This window comes from Falco naumanni, chromosome 6 (assembly GCF_017639655.2).
Source record: "Falco naumanni isolate bFalNau1 chromosome 6, bFalNau1.pat, whole genome shotgun sequence".
Taxonomy (NCBI): domain Eukaryota; kingdom Metazoa; phylum Chordata; class Aves; order Falconiformes; family Falconidae; genus Falco; species Falco naumanni.
Window position 1 is genome coordinate 21,168,276 of NC_054059.1, and position 18,432 is coordinate 21,186,707.

The 18,432-nt window shown below is 36.3% G+C and overlaps 1 protein-coding gene across 1 annotated transcript in view; it reads left to right on the forward strand.

Annotated features, from left to right (window-relative positions):
* CSMD1 (CUB and Sushi multiple domains 1) overlaps window positions 1-18,432 on the forward strand; it is a 1,211,070-nt gene that overhangs the window by 1,075,783 nt on the left and 116,855 nt on the right. The window contains exons 43-46 of the mRNA XM_040599137.1: window positions 6,887-7,064; window positions 8,708-8,853; window positions 11,197-11,277; window positions 11,424-11,537. Of these exons, the coding sequence (XP_040455071.1) occupies window positions 6,887-7,064; window positions 8,708-8,853; window positions 11,197-11,277; window positions 11,424-11,537 (519 nt within the window). The remainder of the gene's footprint in view (window positions 1-6,886; window positions 7,065-8,707; window positions 8,854-11,196; window positions 11,278-11,423; window positions 11,538-18,432) is intronic.

Consider the following 18,432-nt stretch of genomic DNA (forward strand, 5'->3'; position numbering starts at 1 on the left):
TGTGTGGGATCTCTCTGCTTTTGGAACATCTGGAGAAGTTAGTTTCTTTTCCTAAATCAAAGCAACAGAAGCAGCTACTCAGAGTGTCTTTGCTAGCTAACAGTACAGCACTTCAGCATTAAGGCTTCAGTAGGGCCCCTCCAAAGCCTGTGAAATTTTATGCTGAGGCACTGCCAAGCAGAATCTTTAAGTGCTTTTAGAATCCTTTAGTAACTTAGGTGCTTCATTTCAAATTTCAATACTTTTTGGTTTTATATACATCAAACGCCTCTTCTTTTCTTCCTTTCTTCCTAGTCCTTGGTTAAGCTTTTTGAGTCAGACGCTTTAGCCTGATTTTGATTTCTTCCATAGCAGTGTTGTGGTGATGTATCTGCAGTGACTTATTGTCCCTCTTTTCTCATTAATTAAGCCTTGAATGAAAGTTGTCAGCTAAAGAAACAATATCTTTTAAAATCCTCATTAGTGGTTTAATAATTTATTTTAATTTAAAAATATTAATTACAAAGTAGTAGTGTTGTGAAAGAATGTAGACCTATGTATTATACAACTAAGAACTTAACATTCAACTAGTTTAGCAGCAATCTGTATATGATACATCTTAAAGGCATAGCAAACATCGAATGGCATTCCCATTGTTTTAGATGTATATAAAGTGACAACTGTATTGATAGGTGTCGTGGTTTAACCACAGCTGGTGATTAAATGCCACATGCCACCACCTCGCCAAAACTGGGACAATAGGATAAATAGGAGCATGAGACTGGGTAAAAGATGCATAAAGGACTTTTAAGTATATCGGATGTTTTTAGTATATGAAAAATTCTTTTTCTATACCTCTCTCTTTAAATGATAATTTGTTTCTTATTAAAAACAGTATTCATTAAAACTGCGAGCAAGATTTTAATACATCTCTTCTGATGAAAATTTGGTTAAAGATGAATGGAATCAAGTAATAAACTGGTATGCTTTGTAAATTAGTTTCAGTTAGCAATCAGAGGTGTTAAAGGAAAACGAATATGTGTTCTATATCTAGGACTTTCAAAATATGTATACATTTGTTGGATTACCTTCCATGACAATTAAATCATATAGAAAAAATAAAATTGCTTCATATCCAGATGTAGTTTTTAACCCTAAGAGAGATTAAATGCCTGATTAGATGCTTTCACTTTACATGTGAGAACATCACTGGATTTCCTCTAGTTTGATGGTGATTAAAAACAGCTCTTTGGTATTGGGAGGGTATGGGGGTTTTTTTGATCTAACACCAAATGAAGACACCTTTGGAGTTGTAAAAGGACTTCAGAATACTACATAATATTCCTGAGTAGTGATGTAGATGCAGCATCAAAGGGCATAGCAACCTCTTTTTTTTTCTTACTCCTTTTTACTCCCTAGAGAAACATGTTTCCTAGAAGAATGTTGAAGACACATGAAGTCTATATTAGGAGTGGTTTAGATTTTTGTAGTACAAATTAGCATTTTCTGTTTTCTTAGATGAAGGGAGAGTAAAGAAATATTTCTTCTGTTTGAATTAACATGCAAGAAGAGAAATTATTTATAGTGACATGAAGATAAAGTCATTCTTTTCTTTGTCCCTCATCCATTTAGTCTTAATTCAGTAGTTTTGTCTTAATTTACTAACTCGAAGTCATTCCTCTCTGCTCTGTTACCAACATCTCTGTAATTCAGAATGTACGTTTGTCCTGGTTCCTTTGTTTGTGGATCCTTTCAAGCCTACCCACAGGCATCTACATTACACAACTCCACACAGGTGAGGCCTGAATGCATGCATCCCCATTGTGTGTGCAGTTGTGTACGTTTATAGCTATGATTTCTGAATAAGAGCACTTTTTTAGTGTTTTGAGTGAGCATGCAGAGTTTTTGCAGTCTCTAAGGTAGCACACTACTTGCTTTCTCAAAAATTCATTTTGTACATCAAAGCTTGGTCCAGCATTGCTGAAAGAATTATGATGACATATAAATGTTTTTGCAATAAAGAAAACAAATGGTTATAAGGCCTCTGATCAGTGGAATTTGGCAGTGGGTCTGAGAAGGAAATAAATGCAAGAATTAAATCACTCTTGTACCTGTGGGCAGTGTTTTTAGAAGTTCAGATCGAAACCTTTCTATGTAATATTGCACGTACTTCAGAAAGCTGAAAGAAGTAAGAAATCTGGTAGTGCCTCAAAGAAAGTTGACACTGCTTCAGAGGAAATTGTTGGGTTGTCTATGCAGTCTCCCATGGAAATCTGACAATGAATATGTAACCTATAAATGATTCATAAAAAAAGGTTTATGAATATTTGTGTGGAAGATGTGGAAAACGGGTCTCTGGCTCCAGAATATCAAAGACATAGTATTCTCCCTTCAAGCAATAAAATCATGACGGTGTCTCTGCTATTGTTATCTTTAGGCATTCTTGCTTTGCCATTGTTGCCAAAATACAAATTTGTTGCATCCAAGTTATTAAATAGGTTGCTTGAATCCTCACCAGTCTGTTAGACTTAAAATATTGATACAGGCAAAAGGAAAATGCCATAGATGTAAAGCCAAGGCTTTAATGTTATTCCAAAGAAAAAACTTAACAGTCTAATCAAAGAATTAGTAGTCCAGTTATAGTGATACTGATATTTAAAATTGGGTAATGCTAGAATGATATACAGACAAACATCTACCCCTTTCTCTGATATACACTCACTCTTCCAGTACCTGTAGGTCAGTACCTATAAGGTCAATGATCTCAGTCTGGGAGAAAGCCTACAAATTCATTCTGTCCAGAAAACCTATTTTTTATCACTATGTTTTATTCAGAATTATTATACATATATATAAAATATTGTGCCACATCACACTGTTGTATAAAGTTAAAATGAAGTAGTAAGTAGTTACCTGATGATAATTGCTGCTACAAGCTAAAACAGGTCTCCCAACGGCCAGAACAAGTCCAGAAAAAAATTGTCTGTGGCCTCCTTTGTTAGCTTAACACAAAGTCATGGCCTATTATTACCAATGCACCACTGTATTTACTGGGCTGCATGGCTAAGGTTTACTTGTTAAGGGCTTTTCATCCTTCCCGTATCTTCTCTGTATTCCATTATTTCATTGAATTCATACTAGTAATAGAAAATTTGTTCAGTACCCTTTCAAGATTCTCATATGGACTTAGGAAAGTATCATATTGAAGATAGATCTCAAAAACATGAAGCAGCATATTTTGTTTGACTACTGGCATTAAAAATGGTCCCACTTCTGTGTTCTGTATGATCATAGTTTGATATTTTAGCCACCTAATGCACTGTTATCATATTTTCCTGTATTAGTTTTTCCTAGCAAAACCAAAGATATACCATTTCTGATTTAATTAATTGTTAAAAATCCTGGACCTGGGGGAAAATAAAACAATTGGACTAGTTGGCTCTTGAAAGTGCTGGTTTTTATAAGCATTTGAACCTAAGATGGTAGAAGATGTTAAATTGCTAGAAGTCCTAAACTGATTTTTTCCAGTCTAGTTGCAGAGTTCCCACCCTTTATGTTAAAGAAAAGTCGTGGGTTTATGATTTGGTTTAGGTTTTTGCTTGGAGAGTAATATCAGGGCCATCGGTGGACAGGGCAAACAATAATAAAAAACCCTGGGAAGTGGTAGTGTTGAGGCTGGAAGCTTACCCTTCTAAGGAATCTCACTGAAGATCTGTGTTAGTGTAGTGAAAACAAATCTGATTATGGGATCAAATGAGAGAAAATGAGTATGCATGTAATGTTTAGCTAAACTGCAGGGACTTGCCAACATCGGAACGAATTAAAACACTCCTGCCCTGCACCAGCAAAACAACATTTTGCACATATATTCATTTTTTATGCTGAATTGTTGAAAATTTGAAACTTTTTCTGACAATTTTTTCTGTAATTTTAAGATTTGTGGTTGCCACCTAGAGCACTATGGCTAGAACTTAAGTACTTTTCTTCTAGATTCTTCCCCTAAGTTGTCTGAGATCTGTGGTGTATGGTTGTCTATCTTAAGGCAGCAAACTAAGCCTTTGCTCTGCACAGTTCTGTGCTCACTCAGAATACAGATTTGTTGGCTTTGTGCTCTGTGATGAAAGGATGACATGGTTAAACTTCTTTCAGATTTATAATATGAACTTTGACAGTACAAGCTTCTCTGTACCATGTAACGCTTCCTATATTCCCAAGCCTTTTCAAGGTGTTTTCATCCCAATGTAGATTTCCACTGATTCATTCTAGATTATGGTACTTGAGTCAGCCATTCCTACTTCTTTAAGTTAAACAATTGCACCGAGCAAGGCTTGGTATATATATACCATAAAAAGTTATGGAAATTCATACAACAAAGGGGTTAAATAGTTATCAACCAGATTCTAGTATAGACATGTTGAAAAAAGAGGACACGAGCAGAATGCAGATTCAAAACTAGTCTGTCAGTGGAGGACTGTCTGAACAGAGCAAAGATTTGCATGCTTTTGGAAGCCAACCCTATTCTAAATCATAATCTCCACCGGGTAGCAGATGATCTGAAATGCATTGAAGAGCTTAATCTATATATGGGAGAAAATAAAATTAATTTATATTCATGAGATCATAGTAGAAGCTTGTCATATAGTCATGCTCCAAGACTTTGCTCCTGGGCAATCAGGTTGTCCTAAGGGTATACCATAGCTGTCTTGGCAGAACATAGCTGCCAATAAATTACTAACTAGGTTCAGGCACCTTTAGGTGGATCTTTAAAATATTTACTGTCCTTCCATGTGCAACGTTGCATCTGGATTTAGTTATGAAAGAGCATGGGAGCGCATAGTATAGTATTAATTAATTTATAAATTAGCACGTGGTCTACTGTTAGTATTTGAAAGTTTAGAAGAATTTTTTATATGCTTTTCCCTTTCAAAAATATGTGTTTCTTCATACATGTCATTCAAAGTGCAATATAACAACATCATTCAGAGTGATTTGTTTATTGAAACTAGACCTGTTTTTTTCTTGTGTGAAATATAGCCTGTTATTTCTGGTTAGTTTTCTGTCTCCTGTGATTTTTAAGGTTCTTTGGAGAAACCCTAGAATCAGCTGTGTGTATTGCTTATTCTATTAAAGTTTTATTTTCTGTGACTTTTTTTTTTCCTGAGACTTTTTATTGATTTGTCATGGCTAACAATGATATAAGATGAAATAGACTATCTTTACTGAGATACAATCAATCTGCGTTCTTCCTAGAGTATTAGACAATAACGGAGGCAAAACAAAAATATATGCAATCATTGACAACATTAATAAATCTGTCAAAATATAGTAAACTCAAAGTATATTTAAGTATAAAACTTCTACCAGAAAAATCCTATATCTTAACTACAATTTAAGGGATTTTCCACTTGCCACTATATGAGTCTCAGGAACTGTATTTCAATGTACTAAGCATACTTGTCAAAGCAGTCATTTAGCTGTAAACATGGAGTACTGTGGAGAGAGCAATCTAGATTTCTGAGACAAAGCAATCTGAGCATGGCATAAATGTAGGGGATTAGGGAACAGTAAAAAATGGGCTCAAGTCACATTTTCATCATAGAACCATCAGAGCTGATAGACATTGCCAGCTGCCCTTGGTCTGTACATGCAACCAGGAATCAGACAATCAACACTTCATTTTCCTTAGCCCATTTCCTTTTGTTGGGCTCCAAAGGATTGTAGTGCAGGAGCAGATGCTGTTGTATTCCAAGATGGGAAGATGTGCTAAATGTATCATACTAGATAGTACTGATATAAGTGAAGAAAGGGAAGTGCTTAAAGCCTCCTTAACTTGTCCTAAAATCCAGTGATTATTCAAAGGATTCCTTCAAAAAGGGCCACGTGTCAGCTAGCCAGGTGATGCTCCTACCCAAATGGTATAGCAGCTTTAAACCATACGGGAAATGTGACATCCTTCTGCATTTCTCAATCCTTCTTCCTTTTCCACTTTTCTCTTTTCCGTTTTTTTTTTTTCTTTTCCTTTTCCATTACTTGTTGAACAGGGAAAAAGAAATGAAGAAGGTCTGAAAATAGTAACATAAGCCTTATGGTAAGAACTAATGAGAAAAGTTCCATAGCTAGACTGAGTGCCCACAGATTAAGGTCTCACTTTAATGAGTGAGACTCATCAGTTTGCACTAATGGCCGTATATCTACTCAGACCCATGCTTGCATCTGTAATCAGTCAGTTTCCCCAAACTGGGACTCAAAAGAGAGCACATTATTACATATTTACCACCCCTGAATAAGATCAACCACCTTTTCATGGCATTGATTTGCCTGGAGATTTCATTCAGCAAGTGTATGCTAATTTGTCTCTCTATCTTAATTTTATTTGTCATAAGAATTATCAGCATACAAACTGCAATGGATGTACCATCACACTTGGATAAAACCTGTCAGAAATAAAGTATAATGATTTTGGGGTAGTGAAAGAGCAATCAGTCTTTTCTTTTTCTTTTTTCTCCCCCTACCCCCTCCCCAAATTGTGTTCCAGTTCAGTTAGGGTTCAGTTGTATGGAAAGCGTTGGTTGGTCGCTCGGTTTTTAATCTTGAATGCAAGCCAAAGGTGCTCCTTCTTAAATCTGTGCTAACTTACTTTCAAGAATTCTGTATAAAAGCAATATTCCCAGTAGATTTTGATGGATTTTTAAAAATTAAATATGGAAGACATTGGGATAAATTATTTCTTAGAAATATCAATACTTTCTGTCCCTGAGGAGCAAGCAACCAAGGAAACATGCTGTCTTTCAGACCAAGATCATCTTGTCTTGTGGAGCTTTTAGAATTTGGGAACATTTTGATATTCCATTTGTAACATGAAAGAGTATGTTTCTCCTACTAATTATTTTGTTTGTTTTCTTTTCAGCTCCTTGTGGCTATAACGTAACTGCTCAGAATGGTACAGTTTATTCCCCAGGATTTCCAGATGAATACCCAAATTCCAAGGACTGTACTTGGTTAATTGTTGTACCTCCAGGCCATGGGATTTATATCAACTTTACCTTACTCCAAACTGAACCTGTGAATGACTATATTGCAGTTTGGTATGCAACTTTTCAAAACAAAAGTGGGTTTTTTCTGGTTGATTTATCAGATCTTGCTGTCCTAAGCTACAGCTTTTGCTTAGTATTGCTTTTTAGGTTGTTCTGTGTGCTGAAGAACAGCATAAAACAAGTTCTACGATTATATGAAAAAAATAATATATATCACTTCAAGAATATTGTTTCAAAAGTATTTTGAAATGCAAATTCAGTTATCAATCAGATCTTCTTTGAACTCTGTTTTCTAAGTGAGCGCATGTGAGGTCACAGTGATAGAACAATCTGCATTATGTTAAATTAATGTTCCATGAACGTATAAGGCAATATAAATTAGTTGTAGCAGAACTTTTGGACATCTTCAGGCATTAACTAATTTAGGCATTAATTAAGATTTTGTTACATTTTCTTAATATTTTAATATGGCTAACAGACATACTCTCTGTATTTCTCAAGCCAAGATTTCAGCCCTTGTACCTCTTTGTCTTTACGATTCATATTTTATGTTCCCCTTCTCTAATCTTGGATTTCTTACCCTGCAAGCCCATCTCAACATTGTGTCCTCAGGTGGAGGAAGAGGTCTCAGGGTGGTCTAAATTCTTGCATAACGATTTACTACGCTCAAGAACAGGCTTAGATGATGCTGAAGTTGTTACATACTTTCTCATCTATAGCTAATCCTGGTCCTTACTCTAGATAATGTGCAAAGTCACTTATGTCTCATATATACTACACAGTTTGGCAAAAGGACAGTTTGCATAGAATATAGGATGTAACTTCTGTGTGAGTCAGCTGCTCCCATATCCCAGATAGTCCACTATTCCTGTACCTATTGCTGTCTGGGGTGATTTTTTTCCAGATAGCAATACTCAAGTCCATGTAATACAGGGAAAATCCAGTCAGTTTATAGAGATTGTATGACTGTTAATGAACTGCTGTTTGACTGCCTCTGGTATTTGCATTGCCTATAAATCCAAGTCTAAAATGCATCATAGGTTGTAGTCCCTGACACATTAAATAATATTTAAAAAAAAAAAAGGGCAAAAAAAAAAGCCTCCACTGGTAAAGAGCTAACTGTATCAGTGACTTCTCTTTTTGCCTAAGCAATTGAGTCCTAATATTGTGTCAGCTTTTTGAACTTGTTTGGCTGAAGTATGTGCTGAATTCCTGAATTGTTATATTCCTTCAATAAAGATTTTGAAACAACTTTTTTACAACTTATTTTTGCTCAGTTCCCAATTGCCTGTGAATTACAAGCATGTTTTCTTTAGAGTTATTTTCTGAGGTAAATAATGTTAGAAAAATGATAAGATTGCAAGAGCTTTCTCAATTTTATTTTATTTTCAGCTGATGCATACAGGAGAATTTTTGACAGGAACAGACAGCGAAAATTTCTGTCAGCCAATAAATGTCTTGTCCACAGAAATATAAAAGCTACTGTAAAGTACTCCTGGTCTCTCAAAAAATACTCAGCTTTTAAGTTAGAGTGTTCTGTGTTGCTGGAAATAAAAACAAAACAAATTCATTTTGAATCATTAGGAAAAACCCTTTTTACAAAAATGTAACCTGCTATCCAGAGAAAAGAGACTGTTAATTTCAATGTTAAATACAGCATTTTTTCAGTTGATCTTTTATGTTTCCCTTCCTAGGGATGGTCCTGACCATAATTCACCTCAGCTGGGAGTTTTCAGTGGGAACACAGCTCTGGAAACAGCTTACAGTTCCACCAATCAAGTCCTTCTCAAATTTCACAGTGATTTTTCAACAGGAGGATTCTTTGTCCTGAATTTTCATGGTCAGTTTGCTTTATATCATTAACATCTAATTGCCACAATCAGTTAATGATTTTTAAAAATATTTCTTAACTCTGTGATGTACTGAATAATCTTAAATTTACCATGATTCATGGATTTGCTACTTTTTTAAAATAGCAATACAAATTAAATTCTAAAACCATGCATCAAAAAAATCTTAAGAATATTAATTTGTGTTTTTAAATAAACTATGTTCTATGTTAAACATTGCTATCTAATATTGAGCTTTTACTTTTAGAAATATTTTGGCCAATGTATTAGTTAACTTACTTTTAACCTTCTGTAATAAAATTCTTCACCAGCTGACCATGGTCAGAAATATTGATGGGATGCTGTGGAAGAGATGAACAACAGCTGGTATCCAGCAAAATACTTTGTTCAGAGTTACAGTCAGGGCTACAGGACATGCAAATTAGGCATCTAAATAAGAAGTGAAATGCTGAATTCTAGTTCTAGTTCTAATTCTGACTAATTCACCCAAACTATGTATATTAAATGGAAGATTGTTAGCCTTGTGGCCATAATTTAAAAAGATAGTGTGAATTAATTCACAAGAACAGGAGGAAATGCTACAGAAAGAGAGTACCTGAAGGTGTTTGTTTGCATGGAGAAGTGTTTACAAAACTGATACTCAAGAGTCTTAAATGTTTTTTTTTGTCTGTGGTTTTCTCCTAAAAGAAGGGCATAAGGCATGGTAACCTAAAGCACTTAACAGAGAAGCAAAAACTAAAGTACTTGGCTTTAGTCATAATGCGGGGAACGTATAGCTCCCACATAGCAAGATAGTGCCTGAGAAGTTGACTGTAGGGAATGGTCAGTGAAAGCATTTTCCAGCCTTAAGCTGAAGGTATGTAAGCACGTAGTAAGTATTTCAGGGTTGACTTCAGATGATAAAAAGGCAAGATACATACTCTATCACAGTACATACTGCATTATTCTAGCAAGGGAAAAAAAGAGTGAATCTGCTTCTTTTTCTCTGTTTTCTTTTCTCAAGTGTTCCCTGGAAAAAATGGTGCTATAGGTGTATATAATAATAACTACATGAATGTGTTTGTGTAGATATATATATACACAGCAGGAACCGTACAATGCATTAGTACACAGGAAAACACACATGCTTTCTCATCCTTGACCTTGGAAACTCACTGTGGATGAAAAAAAATGAAACTCTCCATGGGTGAAAAACTGTCCATGATTTTTTTTCTCCTTGTGCAATTGCTTTACAGTGATGGGCTATAGAAACTTATGTGGAAGATAAGAGCTGATTCCCAATATTTTGTGTTTCTTTAGCTTCTTGAAAACAGCAGGTGGGTAGGACCGTCAAGTTACCAGGAGAATTTGTGTTCTTGACGGTGATTTAGTTCCATGAACAGGAGAGTTTTTCTATAGTATGTGCAATCTGATCACAATCTTAAATCTCTGGTTTGGAGTTTTTACCCAGAAAAGGCTTCTTCAGCTGTTGTGTTCTATTCTGTTTTAGAAACATGTCAGTCATTGTACTGGTCACCTTCCTTATGAGATTGCTCACAACTTACTGAAAAAGATTTGAAAAGTAGAAAACAGACTGTTTTAAAGGCATTCTGGTTTGTTTGTGGGGCTTTTTTTGAAGTTACAAAATTATTATTACTACTACTACTACTACTGTGTGCTGCTGCTACTACTGCTGTTCCTTCTTAAAGTGAAGATATATATACCTGTATCCTGAGAGTAACTCCACGTATGCTTAAATTAACAATGAATATGACATGTCAGGTATGTGACAGGTAATTACAGATTTTCCAGGAAATCTAAATAATCTGTGATTTGTAACAATCAGCCCTATCACATGATGCAAAGGCAGACACTAGAAACTGCAGCTTTGTAGCTGCAAAAATCTCCTCATAAACATCACAACTGCATCAAATCCTACAATGGATCTATACCTATCTAGGCAGTGTATTATACTATCTATACTGATAAATATATATATATATTTAGATATTATAGAATCATAGAATGGTTTGTGTTGGAAGGGACCTTAAAGATCATGTGGTTCCCACCCCTTTGCCATGAGCAGGGACATTCCAGTAGATGAGGTGTCTCAAAGCCTCATCAAACCTGGCATTGAACACTTCCAGGGATGGGGCATCCACAGCTTCTCTGGGCAACCTGTGCCAGTGCCTCACCACCTTTATATAATGCTGTGACATTTAACTTGGCAAATGTAACTAAGACCATGAGGTTCAGTGCAGCTTTGGTAATTTGGAAAGTGTGAATAGGAATTTTTTTTGTAAAATAATTCCTAACACACCATTATTTAACCTTTTTTTCACTTAAATTTGCAGCTTACCAGCTGAAGAAGTGTCAGCCTCCACCCACAGTTCCGCATGCAGATTTGTTTACAGAAGATGATGACTTTGAAATAGGTGAAAAAATAGTATCTCCTTTTCTTTATGCTTTTACTTGAATTCTAATTACACTATTAATAGATTTCATTTTCCACCTAAGATTTTTGTATACCTCTGTTTCACAGTATTTTGGGGTTTAAGGTTTTTTTCAATAACTTTTTCAGGTGATTTTGTGAAGTACAAGTGCCATCCTGGTTTCACCCTTGTTGGGCAAGATATATTAACCTGCAAACTGAATGCACAGTTGCAGTTTGAAGGATCCTCTCCATTTTGTGAAGGTAAATATATGTTTTCATGGTCTGCATACCATTAGTATGCATCCTTTTTTATTTTCCTGTACATTAACCAACAGATATTTGGGTGCTGTATTTTCATTATTTTTCAAAAAAAAAAAGTTTCCTTTTATTTCTTCAGTGTCTAAGAAGTGCACATGTTTTCAAATTCGTCCCTAAAATTTTTGCACAGACATTCTTTAGAATCAAGAGACAAGCAGCATTACCTATTTAACTACACCATTAATGAAACTCTGGTTTCTAAAATTAATTTCAATTATTTAATATCGTTTCATGTCAAACAAAATATTTCTTTCCATCCCTGAAGAGTTTAAAAATATGTATTTAAATTAAGCTTCAAACTAAAGTAAGAAGTTATTCTTTCTGCTTTCCCAAATATGGTGACACTGTATGTCAAAGTCACATGAAAAATATGTTCTAAAATAATACGTGGCAAATTTAAATTCATGGAAGCACTAAAAATCTTTCAATTATTAATACTATGTTTATAATACACAGTATTTCTAACAAGGAATTTTAAAAAATTAATAGAAATAATGTTTAGATGTTCATTCATACACAGTTTGCTCATCTTCATGGAAAACAAGTATATCTTGAATATTTATATCCAGTCCTCCAAATTATGTTTTTCAACAGATACTGTTGGTTATTTTTTCTTTAGTTTGGTTTAGTTATTTAAATAGTGGATGGCAAAAAGGTTTTGAAATATTGAAAAAGTGATCAAAAAATCATCTGTAGAATTTTGTCCTGAAGTACCTCAAATTTTTCTGGAGAAAACAATTAATTATTGATGAGATACCATCATTGAAACTGTAAGGAAGTCAGAAAGTGATCTGAATTTATCATATTCATAACATAGTAACCAAGATTAGCTTTGATCTATAATATCTAATTATGGATGTAGCATCTTCCATATCCATGACCACTGACAACCAAGTTTTTACTCCTCCACTTTCTTAACTTGTGTATAAAATAATTGGGATCTGTCATGGACTGAGAGACATGGATTCCATAGGAAAGGAAAGATTCAGTATTCATTTCAGGACTGTCACCATAAAATACACAAAAATAATCATAAAATTTTGTTTCTGTATCTTTCTTGATCAAATAATTCAATACTTACTGATCTTTGATTTTTTTTTTTAAGTCAGTATATTTCTCTGTTCCCGCTGTGATATTTTAGTAAGGATTGTACTACAAATCTAGTTTTCAATTATAAATTGATAGTAACAGCAGTAACTTAACTCTTGACTGTGTCAATTAGAGTGTAAATAAAAAATGAAAGCTAAAAGTAAACTGAACAATTATTGTGAAAATTACTTAGGAGCTTCTGATAATGATTAGCCATCTGTTAAGCACGGGGGAGTAGTTTATTTCCAACAGTTATTGCAGATGCTGTGGAAACTAGTAGCTTTCTCTGACGGTAGCAATGCTTGGTTCTTTGCAGTCCTTTGAGACACTGTACATTGTGGTGAGTTGACCCTGACTGGACACCAAGTGCCCACCAAAGCTGCTCTATCACCTCCCTCCTCAGCTGGGCAGGGGAGAGAAAATCTAACGAAGTCTTGTAGGTCAAGGACAGGGAGATCACTCAGCAGTTAACGTCATGGGCAAAACTGACTGGACTTGGGGAAATTTAATTTCATTTATTGCAAATCAAATCACAGTAGGGTAATGAGAAAATAAAACCAAATCTTAAAACACTTTTCCCCCCACTCCTCCCTTCTTCATGGGCTGAGCTTAACTCCTAAATTCTCTACCTCCTCTGCCTGAGTGGCACAGGGGGACAGGGAATGGGGGTTGTGGTCAGTTCATCACACACTGTTACTGCTGCTCCTCCCTCCTCACACTCTTCACCTGCTCTAGCGAGGAGTTTCTCTCGAGGAACACAGTCCACCAAGAACTTCTCCAGCATGGGTCCTTCCCATGAGCTGCAGTTCTTCATGAACTGCTCCAGTGTGGTGCAGTCTTTCAGGAGCAGGCTGCCAGCAAACCCGTTCCAGCGTGGGGTCCTCTGTCCACAGGTCCAGAGACCCTGCCAGGAGCCTGCTCCAGCATGGGCTTCCCACAGGGTCACAGCCTCCTTCAGGCATCCACTTGCTCCAGCATGGGGTCTTCCATGGGCTGCAGGTGTATATATGCTACACTGTTACCTCCATGGGCTGCAGGGGGACAGCCTTGCCTCAATGTGGTCTTCAAGACAGGCTGCAGGGGAATCTCTGCTGCAGCACCTGGAGCCCCTCCTGCCCCTCCTTCTGCACTGACCTGGGTGTCTGCAGAGTTCCTCTCACATATTCTCGCTCCTTTCTTCTGGCTGCTGCTGCATATTCCCCACCTTCTTAAATATATTATCCCAGAGGTGCTACCACCATTGCTGATGGGCTTGGCCTTGGCTTGTAGCAGGTCTGTCTTGGAGCCGGCTGGCATTGGCTCTACTGGAGATGGGGAAAGCTTCTGGCATCTTCTCACAGAAGCCACTCCTGTAGTCCCCCTGCTACCAAAACCTTGCTGTGCAGACCCAATACATAGATGAATACTAATAGTTCTGTACTTACCTCACAGACTTTCTAGATTTTGTGATTTTCTTCCCTTTCCCGTGTTTATTATTTATTGTTTTTCAAAACTACCCTATATATTAAAGTTACTAGAATGTTACTATTTTATAAGGTGTTCCTAATTGATTATTAGGAACATCTTTACTACACATGGGTTTTTTTCATTGAAAGGATTGAATAGCACAATTCCAGTTGAGGAGTAGGAGTAGGTTTTACCACCTAAGTTAAAGTATTTCAGTCTTGTATTATTTTAATATGAATACAGCAGAAACTTTATAGGGAGGACATAAAAATAATCTGATAACAAAAAAAAAAAAGAAGCCATTGGAGTCCTTCCAATGAGCCTTGGAGACACAGAAGACAATGGAACTGGAGGCATTAAAGATTCTGTCACAGTTATTTTGGACAGACGGATGAGTTTCTTTAGATAACTTGGGCTGCAACCGATTTCCTTTCTTCAAACAAGTTGTATCTTTAAATATATTTAATTTTCCTTTCTGGAAATTATTTGGTTTTATTCTTATACAGCCTCTCCAATAACTTGTCTGTCTACGTGAATTATTAGTATGGACATAAATGTTGAACTGAATTCCTTTTTAATGAGAACACCCTTGATTATATTTATGAATATATTTATATCATATAAAATATTGATAAATCATTTAGAAGTTGTGTTTCTAATCATCATCTTTGTGGTGTTTACTTTTAGATAAATATATGAAAAGTACTCAGGTTGCACTCTGAAAACCTAAGTGTCTGTATGGGATAAATACATATTCCTGAATCAGACCAGAAATCCCATATACCAGACTATTTATGGAGTATTCAGTCTCTGGCACTGGCCAGTAATGATTTTCAAATGAAGGACATAAGATCTTTGCAAGCGTGTAGTTAATTAAGGCCTCCACCCAGCTGTAGCTAAGCCACTCTTAAGCTAGCAATGTTTTTTGTATTTTGAATCCTGTAGGGCTGTTTCTTCAGGGGATATATTCAGTTCCCATTTTGAATCCATGTAAATGCTTTAAATCCACAAAATTTTGTGCAGGAAGTTGCACAATGTATTTATTTAATATGTGAAGATGTTTCTCTGTCTGCTTTGAACTTGGCACCTGATGTTTTCGCTTCATGTCCTCTAGTTCTTATGAGGAAAAAGACAGTAATGATTTGTTCTCTATTCAATATTTATGGCATGATGCTGTAGACCAGAAGATATTTAATACCTTTAATTATTCTTGTCATCCTTCTCCAATACCATTTCCAATTCCACTCTTACTTTTTTTTGAGGTGATGTGGTAATACTATCTGATCCTAATAGAACTGGGAAAAAATGCTACTTGCTATGTAATTTGCATATTGCATTTCAAACTAATTTTTTTACTGCCTTCTTATATTTCTGCATTTTACCTGTAGTTCATGATTGTTTACATTCTCCTTTTGGATCAGCTTTACATTTTTTAAAGATGACAGAAAACTTCGTTCTCTTCAGCTGTGCCACTATGTTGTACGAGGCAAGAAATATATTTATACGGTAGAAGGCCAGGTTCTAGGATACTATATACAAGTATGATAACTTATCTGACAGGCAAGAAAAATCAATCTTAGTGACCACTTTTACATCATTTTGAATGGAGAACCTCCAGAGCAGCTGTAATTGAACCACATAATACTTTTCTTATACTGCCCTTTTGCTTCCTAACTGGTCTGTCTTGGGATATTATAATGCTTGGTACCATGATAGTTTGCCAGGTATTGTCTAATGTGCAGAGCCCTAGGCACCCTACATAACATAGTCTTAATGTGCATGAATTTATATTTATCAGTAGTTGACCATTTGTGACTTGTGTTTATACACTTGGAATCTCTGCTTTGATCCTATCTGTATATCCTCTTGCTACAAATTTATTTCCTTTTTAAATTGCTTTTGGGAAATTTAGAGATGTAAAATAAAGCATGATGAGCATTGCAACAGCAAGAAATACTCCTGTATTAGTCACAAAATTTGACGCACTAAAACAGGTAATTGGCATTCACTGTAAAGTAGAGATCTCTAATCTGGCTGCTCAAAACACTTTAATTGGAGAGGTGATGTGATAATATTATCCTAGTGTGCTGATGATATTTCTGAATCAAAAGTGAAATCAAAGATGGAGACATCAGAAGTAGTATTAGAGTTAAGTCAAGAAGCTTAGTCAGGCCTTCCTCAAAACAGCCAAATCAGATTTCTCCGAAAGCCGTGTTAGGTAATATGTTTTTCAAAACTAGGAAATGATAAGTGTGTTATTCTGTCCTGCAGAATTCCTTTTCTTTTGACACTGCCTCACCACACGCAATGACATGCAACTGTCTAACATAAAGATCTTTGTTATTTCCTGTTGTTTTTTCTGTAAGCGTTGCCTGTATGTATGAATTTATGCAAACTAACAAGTAACTGCTCAGAATTGACATGTGCAACAATATGATTAAAAATGAATGTAAAACAGATTGTCTATGTCCTCCAATATGTCTAAAGCAGTTGTTCTGGGCTTTTTAAATATTTGTTCCAGTTATCATTCCAAAGCATTGTACAATAGCTAATTTTCAGTTTCATGGGATATACTTATAAGTAAATGATAATTACATATTTTCCTGGGCTCAAGAGTCTAATTCTGTGTTTTGCAGCTCAGATTTTCTTGATTGGTAAACTTCACATCAATACCTAAACTTCTAAATGTATAGGGAGTGGAATCACTCTGTAACTTAGGTGACAGAAGACAGTCCGGGAGGTATTAAATAAAATACTGAATAATATGATGTTAATGTGTTAATTGATTAACAAATACAAGAAACAGTATTAACTGTGGAATACGTATGCCTTAATGGAAGCAATTTGTGTGACATTGTTTTTAGTAGTATTTTGTTTGAAATATCCTGGTAAAGGTGAGAGCTAATATGGAAAAAAAGGGTCCAAACTGCAGATTTTTGTTGACACCTGTTGAATGCATAATACCAAGAAAATAGCAATATGGAGTTTATTATTATTCAAATGAGAAATATTAGTTGTTAGTGGTACTGGAAGATGGATGAGCCATTGGTTTTATAGAGCAAGGTGAATCAGTCTCACTGTCTCAGTATCTCAGTTTTATCTCTTAAAATATATGTTAACCATAGTTAACCTTGTTCTCACCAACAAGGAAGAGCTCATGGAGAATGTGAAGCTCAAGGGCAGCCTTGGCTGCAGTGACCATGAAATGGTGGAGTTCAAGATCCCTAGGGCAGCAAGGAGGGAGCACAGCAAGATCATTACCCTGGGCTTCAGGAGAGTTGACTTTGGCCTCTTCAGGGATCAGCTTGCTAGAGTGTCATGGGATAAAGCCCTGGAGGGAAGACGGGCCCATGAAAGCCAGTTAATATTCAAGGATCCCCTCCTTCAAGCCCAGGACCAATGCATCTCAACAAAAAGGAAGTCAGGGAAAAGCACTAGGAAGCCTGCATGGATGAACAAGAATGAACAAGCCTAAAGAGGGTGGGAGTGAGGATAGGTAGCCTGGGACAAATAGAGAGAACTTGCCCAAGCAGCCAGGGAGCTAAAGCTCTGATATCAGTAAATCAGGCCAGGTACATTAAGGGCAACAATAAAAGATTCTATAGGTATTTTGGTGATAAAAGGAATACAAGTAAAATTGTGAGCCATCTCCAGAAGCAAGCAGGAGAGCTGGTTACCTGGGACATGGAAAAGGCTGAGGTGTTCAATGATTTTTGCCTTGGTCTTCATGGACGAGTGGCCCAGCCATACCACCCAAGTCACAGAAGGCAAAGGCAAGAACGGGGACAATGAAGAACTGTAGGAGAAGATCAGGTCCAAGACCATCTAAGGAACCTGAAGGTGTACAGCTCCATGGGACCTGATGAGATGCTTCTCATCAGGGTCCTGCTGGAACTGGCAGATGAAGATCAAATCATATTTGAGCAGTCATGGCAGTCTGGTGAAGTTCCTTCCCATGGACTGGAAAAGGGAAACATAAACCCATTTTTAACAAGGCAAATAAGCAAGACCTGGTGAAGATGAGTTTGCTGGGGATACATTGTGCCTGACAAATTTGTTGGCCTTCTACAATGGGGTTGCAGCGTAGGTAGATGAGGGAACAGCAACTGCCATCATTTACCTGGACTTCTGCAAAGCACTTGACACTGTCCCAAGTTACATCCTTATCTCTGGAGAGACATGGATTTGATGGATGGACCACTCAGTGGACAATGGATTGGCTGGATGGTTGCACTCAAAAGAGTTACAGTCAATGGCTTGATGCCCAAATGGAGACCAGTAATGAGTGGTGCTCCTCAGGGGT